The sequence below is a fragment of the Jaculus jaculus genome, chromosome 6 (assembly GCF_020740685.1).
Source record: "Jaculus jaculus isolate mJacJac1 chromosome 6, mJacJac1.mat.Y.cur, whole genome shotgun sequence".
NCBI lineage: Eukaryota > Metazoa > Chordata > Mammalia > Rodentia > Dipodidae > Jaculus > Jaculus jaculus.
The window spans coordinates 51,761,751-51,774,584 of record NC_059107.1 but is presented as its reverse complement, the minus strand read 5'-3'; the positions used below and the strand labels follow the sequence as shown (position 1 = coordinate 51,774,584).

Here is a 12,834-nt window from a genome sequence, read left to right as displayed (position 1 = left end):
AACTTTTCATTTCCTAGGGATTTGGTTTTATTGATATGTCATCAAAAGACGGGTAGCTGATAAAAGAACATGTTTCCAGTTTTGAAGCTTTTGCTAGGCTAATGGCCAAGTTCTAACTGCAAACGATATCCCCCACAGTGTGTCTTCTAAGGCGCTCTAAACTGTTTAGACAGTTGTGTTGATAATAAGAGAGGCATGAGCTAGGGGATGGAAATGTGGCCACCCCTACAAAATTTCCTTCTAATTGCTTTTGCATGAATGACTCCTAGTAAGAGGCTCCTAGTCTCAGGTCTCCAGCACAGTCTTCATATCCTCAAGGAACATTCCCACCAAGTCACCTTCTACCAGGAAACCAGCAGAAAACATACATTCACTTTTTTCTCCAAAGAAGTCTCTCAGAACATAAAAATTCTCGGACTTATCCTTTTCTTCAAATGCTTGTCCAAAAGTATCTGAGAATGGGAGAGTCTGGTGAGGAGGTCTTATCTCAGTGTCTTTGAACACTACCAAGCTTTTCTTAATTTTCTCCCTCCTTGCTCTGTGTCTTTGCTCCCTTTCCCCCTGCCTATCCTTTGTACATCTCATTATTACCAGAAACAAGAAAAGGCTTTAGCTCCTGCTGATAGCACTGTGCTGTCTGACCCCAGTGGTACAAATGCTGCCGCGTGCCATGACAGGAAAATGAGCAGGTGATGTCAGAGAGCCAGAATGACAGGATCTGCGGGAGCATACCTTTGGAGTTGACAGGAAGCAGGCACCTTTCCGCAGACAGGGCTTGACAAACAATGACACAGTCCACTCTCCCTTGCTGATAGGCTATGGACACAGCCCAATAGTTGGGGAAACTACTTCTCATCTTTCCAACTTGAAGCCAAACGTTTGCATCAATAAATTGCAAGTTTGGCCCAGGAGATATTTCAGAATGGTATTAATGACATTTTGTGTACCAGTTTCTTCTAAGGGGAATATCTATTCTGGTAGGAAATTCAGTTTACAAAGCAACATATTCATGGCCACATGCACACAAGCAGAAATATTTGTTTCAAAATGACTAGTTTAGTTTCTCCTTTACCCCATCCATGCTAACTAAACTTGTATACCTGAGTGTTTGTTCATGAGAAATGCCACAAGTTTACAGAACAATGATATTAGCTATTTACATTATATAATAAAACCAATTTTCAGTTGTAGCTTAGGCCCATAAAAATGTGAAATGGTTGCATTAGAACATCTCAATCTTTCCCACTGGGCAAAATGTACAATTTTTAATAGTTCTTTAGAAGAAGTACCTTAGCATTAACCATGTGACAGTTTAATTCTTACATTTGGCTCACAAAACTGTAGAAATCTAGGATCTGAACAACCATTAACTGGATCCCATAATGTCTATGACTTGTATTTTGTTTGTCGTTTTCATTTTCTTTTGTAACTCTGTTATCTTGAGTTGTTTTCTGTGAAAAAGTTCAGACCATGACTGGTTTTGAATTTAGAAACTACAGCTTTCTGTTTTGTAACAATCAAATTCTTTGGTTATCATTGATTTTGTTTTGAAACAACAAAATTAAACCTTTTCTGAAAATATAAGGTTGCAAAAATTGAGGTAGATTTATTACAAAATATCTTGCAGTTAGATATTTTATGGCATGCTTACCTACTACACTTGATATTAGAGTGTACCATCTATGGTACCTGAAGGTTTTCCTAGCCATGTAATCTTCAGACTGTGTCTATGCTTTTTATTACTATTTTTACCTCTTTCCTTTTCTGTTTAGTATTGCATTTATCCAGTTGCCTTACTTCAGGAATGTTTATCTACAAAATATCCTGGGATTTAAAAAAAAAAAAAGCTTAATGTGTTGATTCCTTTAATGGACACATTCAGCAGATGTCATTTTTTGATTATCTGCTGTCTGAACAGAGTTTGCAGGGATGCAAACTTGTATCACATGTGGATTCTGCTTTCAAAGAATTCACTGTCTTCCTTTTTTTTTTGTACTCAGTGAATACAATCAAGTTGGTACCATTGTTAGCCTCCTCCCTGTCCTCTCCCCTCCACAGGGAGCCTCCTTGTTGATATATTTAGGTCGTGCATTGTGGGATTAGCCATTAGTTTTGGGTAGGAGGAAATGTCTCTGCATTTCATGACCCAACATGTGGCTCTGACATTCTTTCCACCCCCCTTCCACAAATTTCCCTGAGCCATGTTGGGTTCATTTTAGGTCTGCTTCAGTGATGGGGTCTTGGGAGCCTCTGTGTCTCTGGATACCTAGTTTGGTTGGAGTTAATTGTTCTATGTGTCTATCTCCCTCACCGTTGTGCTGGTTCCTGGTTCACCAAGAAAACAGCACTCTTGTATGTTTCCCCACTTATTCTTAGTTTCAGTTGGGGCCCTTTTGACATATGATGGGGTGGTTCTGTCCTTAGGGTCTGTGTCTATCTGAGAAAGAGAAACAGATTCTCTGATGGAGAGTAAAGTTAGCAACCAAATAAATGTGACAACAATTATTTTTTTAGAGAGAGTTTAATAGGTATAGGCCTACTTGTAGCCCACAATTGGTGGGAGCTTGACAATGGAGAGCAGACTTGTTTTTGGATATGATTCTGACTTGTTTCCCAGCTCCAGTTAAGGGTTCTGTTCCACTGAGCAGATCAGCTAGCCAAATCAAGAGCAGTTGGTTTCCCACATGGCTGTGTGCCACTATTGCACTTGTGTGACTGTTACCTCAGGTTGTTTGCTGCTGAGTAGACTATGAGTTGCTTGGACAGATATTCATCCAGTCACTCATCATGTATTGCCTTCCAGCAGTAGACATGTTGACTGTCTGGGGCTGACTCTCTTCTAACTTCCAGCCATGCCACTCTATGTTACATACCAACAGCATATGGTATCTTCCGCAGAAGAAGAACTCATAAGCCTAAACAATAAAAAGTCAAACAACCCACTCACAAAATGGGGCAAAGAACTGGACAGGCAGTTCGCAGAGGAAGAAATACAAATGGCAAACACATACTTAAGAAAATGTTCATCATCCCTTATCATGAGGGAAATGGAAATTAAAACAACTGTGAAATTCCACCTTACCCCAGTAATGATAGCAAACATCAAAAAATCATATGAAAATAAATGCTGGTGAGGATATGGAGAAATAGGGACCCTCATCCACTGTTGGTGGGAATGCAAGATGGTACAACAACTTTGGAAAGCAATATGGAAACTCCTAAAAAAGTTGACTATAGAGTTACCAACAGAACTAATTATTTACTTACTGGGCATGTACCCTAAAAGCTCCATGGCTCAGTTCAGAGAGATTTGCTCAACCATATTTATAGCTGCTCCATTCATAATAGCTAAGAGCTGGAATCAACTGAGATGTCCATCATTAGACAAATGGATAACTAAGATGTGGTATATCTACACAATGGAATTCTACACAGCAGTAAGGAAAAGGGACACAATAATATTTGAAGAAAAATGATCAAACCGGGAACAGATCATTCTCAGTGAAGTCACCAAATCACAGAAAGATAATTGCCACATAGTCTCACTCATCTGCAGCACCTAACCTGGATCTACCCAAGTTGCCACCATACTTAGCAAGCATCTTGAGGACCAGACCATAGGACAGGTGGGGAGGGAGGGGAGGGAAAGGGAGGGGGTAGGGGACACAAAACTGGACCCAAAGGCAATGGTAACATAAAACTCGATATCCTAAAAGACAGACCAAATGGTTGAAACTTCACCAGGCCCTTAGAGGGAACACCTCTAAGGCCCTGAAAAGGGTACGGTGAAAACTGACTTTTATTTCCTCCTATTTCTGTCTGTCTGTCTGTCTGTCTGTCTTTCTGTCTCTCTCTCTCTCTCTCCCTCCTCCTCCCTCTCTCTCTTTCTCTCTCTCTCTCTCTCACCCTCCCTCTTCTCTCTTATCTCTCTATCTCTTTTATATCACTTATCTTTTTCTTCCTTCTCTTCTTGGGCACTGACCTATAACTTCTAGTACCAGCAGGTGGCTATCATCCACAATGAGCTTTTGATCAGAGAGACCTACAAGGTTTCTCAAAAAAAAAAAAAAAAAAAAAAAAATAAAAAGAAAAAAAAAAAAAAAAAAGACAGATTTCTGTTAGAGCTTTTGGTGTCTTTCTGTCATTCTTAATCCACACTAGACCAGTGTGTCTCTATGCTCACTGGACACAATTTGAGGATGCATACAACAGAAGGGAGACATTATCATAAGAAAAACCAAGAATCTAAAAAGACAACAAATGTAATTTGACCAAATAGTTCATGGTTTCCTCAATAGATGCAGCTCCTTTTACCAATACATTGTTGGTGCTTAGATTAATAAGATACAAACCTATTTGAAAACATTCTTAACCACAGTGGATTTTACAGGTATACTATCCATCAATAAAAGATACTGATAGTTGGGGGTAAGGTTGAAAAGTGCTAAATAATCTATCTTAACATAAAAAAAAAAAAAGATTTGTAAAGAATTAGTCACTTAGCAAATTGTAAAATTAGTATGGTTAACACCTTATTCATACTGACATTACTAGCCATTTCTTAAATGAATTGATGATTTGGTATCTTAAAGGGTATGCTTTTGTTACTGTAGACTTTTGGATAAAGCCACTTTCCTTTAAATAGGCATAACTGTATCTACACCAGCACATTTTCTTATATTTATTTAAATTTGATTCATGTTTTCAGTATGGAAAATAAGAGTGATTAATGTTGTTAATCCCTATCATTTCATCTTAGTAAATGAGGTCATGAGTAGACTTTCTAGAATTAGTTTTTGAATTATTAACTGCACAGGATCAGTGTATAATATAACCAACAGAGCTCTCTGTGCTGTGCATCTTATCCCTAAGTCTTCTCTTTACAAAGTCGACAATTAGTACCTAGCAGATTCTTAAACCACTATGTTAATCTCAGAAGGTTGAACAAGATGCATGTTTTAGACAAAAAGCTTTTCTTATGTGCTTCCTTTCAGGGGCCAGATGAGTACTCATCCCCAGGAACCCAATAAAGCAGTAAGGGAGTCTTTAGGAATGGGCTTTCTTCATTAGAATCCGATTCAAAGTTTCTTTAAGTGTTGTGGCAAGTATACACAATGCAGTGAAGACCACAGGAAGGTACAGTTATCGGAAGTTCCTAATGAGGTGTGGTGGCGCACGCCTTTAATCCCAGCACTTGGGAGGCAGAGGTAGGAGAATTGCCATGAGTTCGAGGCCACCCTGAGACTCCATAGTGAATTCCTGGTCATTTTAGGCTAGAGTGAAACCCTACCTTGAAAAAACAAAAAAAAAAAACAAAACAAAAAACAAAAAAAAAGAAGGTCCTAATGAAAATAAAAGCTTCCTAAGCCTATATTTTCACAACTGTGCTTTTCTGTTTGACTCAGGAAAATATCAACATTAAATAAGTCCTAGTTCTGTGAGTTTAAGAATGCTAAATGCTTATCTTCATACATTTCATTATTTTTCTATTCTTAGTTATACTTGAAATGAAAGAATCAGAGGACATAAAATTCAGAAATTTCTGATTTTAAGTGAAAGCATGATATTATATGAAGTTAAATAGATGTTCTTTTTTGACTAGGAAATTATCTTTTGTAGATTTCTATGTAAAATCCTAAAGGAACAAAAATCCCCTGAGTTCTTGATTTAATGAAAGTAGCATAAACTCTCACTGGAAACTTGAATTTTCAAGGTATCTTTTTACCTTCCCTCCTTTAGAAACTTTAATATCAGAAGCAGCCCTAGACACTTGTTAAACAGCTTATAATTTAGTCCTCAAACAATGCATTGAATTTGATCACATAATTTTAAAAAGGCTATACAGTAGCTTGACTATTTTAAATGCATATGCATTTACATATGGTTGTGTTATAGAGAGCTATAACAAAATATCATAACATAGAATGTTTATAAAGAATGGAAATTTATTTTTCATGACTATGAAAGAATGAAAAGATTTGAGGTGAAGGTGCCTTGTAAAGGTATGCTTTCTCACAGAAAGCCAAATATCACTCTAATCACATGTGGTACAGAGGATAGAAGATCTCTCTGATGTCTTCCTTATAAGGGTAGTAATTACATTCATGTGGCCTCTGCCACTGTGACTGAGTCACTTCCCCAAATCCTTATTTCTGAACTATAGATCTCATATATTTAGATGTTCTCAGTCTGTAATGGTAGCATTTGGGAGGCTGAGGAAGGAGTACTGCAACTTCATGGCTGCTTGGGCTACAGAGGAAGTTCAAGGTTAGCTTGTGTAACTTAGTGTCTAAAAATAGAAAAGAAAAAAAAAGGTTTTGGAATATAGAACAGTTGCAGAGCACTTTCCTAGCATGTGAAAAAGTTCCAGGTTTAATTCTCAATTCCATATTATCTGTTGATGTCTTTTCTCAAACCATTATAAGTATCTTATTTCTATAGGTTCAATTTCTTTTAGTTTAAATGAAAATAATGAACTATTTAAATTTATGTGAAAGTAAAATTTCAATATATGAACTTAGGCTGGGGGTTAATGTGAATGTGTGTGTGTGTTTTCAGCTTAAAGATGTTTCCTTTTTTTTCATAGAACACTACAGTTTCTAACATTTCTTCAGGATTATGCCTTTAAAGTATACTCAAATGACATAATTACAAATCTACCACTGGACATGGAAATGAAATCTTACCTGCTTGCTGTGCTGTTACACTATATTTCTCTATCAGGGGAGGAGAGAGGCTGTTCCCCCCCACCCCCCCCGTCTTGCTTGTTACAGAGGACCATGAAAAGGCGAGAGATACTTGCCTTGAATGTAATCTGATAAAATTAGCCACTGGCTTGTATTTTAATTGTGGGGAACTTTGTAAAGTTTCCCAGTATGTGTGTCTTCTATCTGAAATGATGCTAACAGACTGATTTAATGACCTGGTTTTAATACATTGTCTTTTAAAGCATCAAATAATCAGACACCTAAAGCTTTCACTCTGTCCTTATGCAGAAGTGGTTTTCTTGGTCAGGATGACTCAAGTACTGGCAGAAAAAAAAAACATTCAAAGACCCCCTTAAGCAATACTTGTCAATCTTTGAAACAAAAGAATACATTTCTTTTACATTAACCATTCTCCAGTGTGGTCAGCCTCTCCTAAGAATTTCCTTGCGATTCATTTTCTTAGGCTCCATCCCTAAACCACAAATGTAGTTGTATTCCAGTCTCCCCAGAATGCTCTAACAAATTATCATGAAGTAAACTGCATGCAAACAGTGTAAACTTCTTTCTAATGGGTCTGGAAGCTGCAATCCAAGATGAAGGTTCTCAAACGTTTGATCCTCAAAGCAGCTACATTAGCATCATGGAAATTGATTAACATCAGAAATTGTAGAAGGAGCACCTAACATCCCAGGTCCTTTATACCCACTTCAGTGTTAGGCATGTCGTAAGATGTGCAGGAGGGGTGCATACTAGATGAATCAGGAACATCTAACATCCTACATCCTTTATGTCCATTTCAGTGTTAGGCAGGTAGTAAGATGTACTGGGGGGCTCATAGCAGGTGAATCAGTTTTAGATTGTTTGTTACATAACGATTGTGTATGTATCCTCTTCACAGAGAATCACATCTTGGAGGATGTGAACAAGTGTGTGATCGCCCTGCAAGAAGGGGATGTGGATACTCTGGACCGCACAGCAGGGGCCATCCGGGGTCGGGCAGCTCGAGTCATCCACATTATCAATGCTGAGATGGAGAACTATGAAGCTGGGGTTTACACTGAGAAGGTGCTAGAAGCCACAAAGTTGCTTTCAGAGACAGGTAAGCATGGTTATTACTTCTGACGCAAACACTAGTGTCATGGTTAATTTCCATATCCAAACACATCCATTTCAGTACTTCTTATAGTCATTTATGCTTCTAAATTTCACATCTAATGGGAGTCTAGAAATCCTTCAATGTTCTTGTTTTCTCTTCTGTGTATTTCCAGGTGTCCATTTTCATATATGCAGAGGATAACTTCAGGTGTCATTCTTCAGGGGCTTCTATGTTGAGATAAGGTCTCCCATTGGCCTGGAACTCACAAAGCAGGCTAGACTCCTTTACCTGAGATACCCAAGGGCCCACCTGTCCTCATTTCCCCAGCACTGAGATTGCATGTGCTCTGGTCCATGCCCAGCCTTTTCTCACAAGCTCTAGTGATCTAATTCAGATCCTCTGTACTGTTCAAAATGAGCTATCTCTCAAATGTTAGTACTTGAGTTTGAGTGTGAATACCACTAGGGAAATAACAATCTTTTAATTATTTATTAACAACTTTCATAGTCAATATATCATGACAATAATACCCTCCCACCACTCTTCCTTTTCTCCCTCCCAATCATTTCTCTACTGAATATCTTCTTTCCATCTAGTCTCTCTTCTATTTTGATACATTCATTGTTTTTCCTACTGTTATTCAGATCTTGTCTAGGTAACATCAGCCACTGTGAGGTCATGAATATCAAGGCTACTCTGTGTTTGGAAATCAGCATTGTAAGCATTACTCTTCTTCCTTTGACTCTTACATTCTTTCCACCACCTTTTCCACAATGGTCCCTGAGCCTTGCAGGCTGTGATCTGTCTCACTTTGCACTGAACACTCCACTGTCACTTCTCAGCACAATGGAAACTTTTGAATCAATCAGCATTAATATATGGGTATCAACATAAGTGTTTAAAGGGCAGTTTGACAGGCATAATACATTTATTTGGCCAGACAACAGTAATAGTCCCCACCCCCTATGGCTTATGACCTCCCCAGCCATAAGCTTTTGACTAGGCTTTCCATACCACACATGTATTTACTCCTGTGAAGTGAGCCTCTAGTTCCATCAGAAAGTAGTTGGTTTCACCCATAATAGACATGTCTTTATTGAACCAGTAGGCACATTTGGCCTGACTGGCCTGCTGTGAGGTTAACAAGGTATGCTGCCATTTAACACCATTGATGAATTCTCTGTCCCAAAAGGCTGCATGCAGCATAGCTCTTTTCAGAATTCTGACCTCAGGGAGGAGGTTTCCAGCTCAGTTCCAGTTTGATTTACCAGTGACTTTTAGCCCAGTTATGCAATAGGGTCTTATCATGTAGTTCTGGTGGGTAACCATGAGCCTTAGCAATAAATGCCCTATAATGTTTGGGGATCATTAGGGAACTCACTTTGGCTAAGAACTCACTGGAAGGAATCCAACCACTTGCACTCTGGGGGAAAGGGCTCACCCTGGTGGAAAGACTTCTTCCTTTAGTTGAGCCTTCCTAGAAGCAACCTGTGGATTACTAAACAGATCAAGTTGACAACACCTTAACTATCACACCCTTTTCAGATAATAGAGGAAAATGAAGCAGGTTGGTTATACACTAAGTATTTCTTGCCTCCCTTAAAGGAATTACCAATAGCCATTTTACTCTATATTCTAAACACTTTTTTATTTTTTTTTAACTCTAAAGGAAATCATCCGATGTTTGTGTGGTCCCCATTCACTGGCTTCTTAACTCTATTTTCTTCCAAGATTCTAGATTCTTGTGTTGTATTTCATACATAGTAGTATACCCTTGGTGTGACACTGGGTAAAAAAATAAAATAAAATAAACCACAGAAAAGAGCAAAAGACAAAGGACAGAACTTTTACCTGCTTGTGACTGGTGATCCAACAATTGTTTCAAATGAAATATACAGATGATCTTGTTCATTTATATGTGATTTTGTACCTACCAAAGGTTCAGACACTATTTAAGAGATATGGCATTTTCTTACTTTCTATTGTACTACTTTAATAACAAGAGTGCTTTCCCATAAGTTAAAAGCTACTTAAAGGCAAGAGCAACTCTTTAGTTGATTGAAATTTTAACATGTTTATCATATACAGTTTAAAAATTTAAATATCTTTCTGGTTAATCACCTACTTATAAAAAATAAACATAGGCTGGAGAGATAGCTTAGAGTATAAAGTGTTTGTCATGCATATGTCAGGAATACCACACAGTCCCAAAGATACATTTGCTTTTGGAAAGAGAACATGAGGGTAGTGGGCAGCAAAGGGGAAGCTGACAAGTAAATAATGAGGAAAAGGTATACAAGTTGACAGGTTTGGTTTTGTGCTCTGTTTTCTGCCTTAGCACATCTATTAGTTTCTGCCTAGGGCTTTGTGCTTATATTTTTAGTCTGAAATGTTAGATTTAGGACACTCAGTCAGAAGTCCATAGTTTCTGCAGTATTAACACATTTTTGGAGGCCTGAGGAAGACTTTCCTGGGAGTTATTGGGAGGGGCTGCTGTAGTACGGTTAGTAGAATCCCTGGTCACCCTCACTCCATAAACATCCCTCTACCACCTCAAGTATTCTCAACCAGAATTATCTGTAGACATACCCAGATACTCTCCAGGGTTTTGTATAGGAAAAATAACAGTCACCATGAACAACTCAAAATAGAAAATAGAGACATTTTTGAATGGGGCAAAATAGAACCTAGGTACTATATATGTAGGGTATAGAGAGGGTTATGGTATAGAAGTATTTTTCTAGTAAGTACTTATAGTTGTATGCTCAGCACTAAATAAAACATTTATATAACCCTTTCAAGGTTCAGGGAACATTGTGGAAGAGAGAGTGAAAAGGTGAGGAGGAGTACTGTTGAACTGTCCACCTGAAGGGACCTGGCCAGAGCACCTGTGGTTGCCTGGATAAGACCCACACAGTGTTGTGCCCATCAATATCCTGTCATGGATACTAGAGGAGGGCATGAGACAGCATTCCTACCTGAAGAGTTACTAGCAGTTAAGGGTTACTGGGGTTGGGGGAGAAATTTTTTTTCAGGGGTATTCCACAGGCATGTTGCATGTGCTCTAATACATAGCCTCTTACTCATCCTTATGGAACCAACTGTAATCAAACTCGGTGGCAACCCCATACACACACGCCAACACAGATGTCAAAATAGAATGACTGGCTGAGAAGAAGGAGGAAAGGGAAAGTGATGGTGGATGACTGCTATCAAAATATACTTTATGTGTTAATGGAGACAGCCAATAAATTTTAACAAATGACAGAATGCACAAACACCCTTGACTAAATCAGGCATTGCTATGGACAGTGTTTATAACCATGGGTCTATTCCGTTCACACATGCAAGTGATGACTGAAGAAGTGGTGCAGGAGGCTTCCCGCTGTGCTACCTGACTGCCTTTACTGAGCAGCTACATAATGGAGAGGCACCACAAGGGTGACAAAACCATCTGTGGTTGATTTTCATGAATCATTTCCCTTCCTCAGTCACCAGTGTTTAGCTTGATTTTTGTGATGACATGGATGCTGAGTTAAATTTAAAAAGTAATTTTGTGGATTACTACTATGATAAAATTGTAGGACATCATTATGTAAAAATTTATCTATTTCTTATAAACTAATCTAGTCTGATGAAAATGCAATAAAATGGATCTCCAGCAGGCCCATTAAATATTTACATGGCATATTTCCTGGGCTGTTCAATAAAATCAGAATTATAACAAATTGCCAACAGCTTGGTAATAAGTACATGCTTGACCAAACTCCTCTTCAGTTCCAAAACAGGTTACTGCCGAAGGCAGAGGGGGGAGAAGGTGTGTCCTCTGATACCATATTTAGATATAAAACAGAAGCTGTTTCTTCACTGATCATATCATATTGATATGGCACTTTAAAAATATTTTATTTATTTACTTGAGAATGAGGGAGGGGACAGAGAAAGAGGCAGATAGAGAATGGGCATGCCAGGGCCTCTAGCCACTGTAAACAAACTCCACATACATCTGTCACCTTGTGAATCTGGCTTACGTGTGCATTGAGGAATTGAAAATGGGTCCTTAGGCTTCATTGGCAAGCACCTTAACCACGAAGCTATCACTCCAACATGCCATGGCAATTTTGTAAATTTGATAACTCTTGCAATTTCATGGCACTGTGAACATAAAGAGGTTGAAACTCACTAGAACTGAGAACCTACATCCTATCTAGATAATAGTACTTCATTGTTCTTCCAGCCAAATACATCCACACTCCTCTCACTATCTTCCTGTAATATTCTCCACTTCCTATTCATCCAAACATCTGCTTATTTAACTTAACATTGAATATGTAGCACAGGTCTTAGCTGGAGACAACAGAAATCTCAGTGTCCTGACATTTAGGGTATCCTCTTCATTATAGAGGTTCTCATAACCACACATGGTTCCTTATATGTACCCAAAGCCTATGAAGAGATTATCATATAATTACCAGTTTATATATGTCATGTATTATATAATTACTAGTACATATATATGTGCATTGATAAAGGAAGTAGAAATCTAGTAGTATATTGCACCTTTATTTGTCCAAGTGGCAGTATGTCCACCAGCAGCCTCAGGCTCATAGCTCAAGACTCTCAGGGATTTTGCTTACTTGTAATTTCTGCATATCAAAGGTAAACAATCTGATTGGATGTTTAAAGTGTGCTTCTTAGACTTAAAAAAAAGTTTACATGAATTGAGTTTTATGAGTGGACAAATTTGGGTGGCCTATGTTATCCTTGTAGCTGGGTTGAAGCAAGAAGAAGCTGGAAGGGAAATCAATATCTGGATAATGTGGTAGAGGCAGTTAATTGGGAAGACAGAAATTGTAGTTGTTAAAGATAGGAAAGACCATCCCAGTACAAGTCACTTCTTCATAACTGACCTTGAAATTTGTTATAAAGGTAATGAATTTTGGTAGAATCTAAAATGACTCAGACTGCTCAGCCTACATTCCTAATATATTTTAAATACATTGTAATATAACCCTTATTATGGATGTAATT

General features: G+C 38.2%; 1 protein-coding gene across 3 annotated transcripts in view; it reads left to right on the top strand.

Annotated features, from left to right (window-relative positions):
- Ctnna2 (catenin alpha 2) overlaps positions 1 to 12,834 on the top strand; it is a 1,209,750-nt gene that overhangs the window by 1,109,420 nt on the left and 87,496 nt on the right. For all 3 annotated transcript variants that reach the window (XM_004660539.2, XM_004660538.3, XM_045151911.1), the window contains one exon: positions 7,606 to 7,806. In XM_004660539.2, coding sequence (XP_004660596.1) covers positions 7,606 to 7,806 — 201 coding nt within the window. The remainder of the gene's footprint in view (positions 1 to 7,605; positions 7,807 to 12,834) is intronic.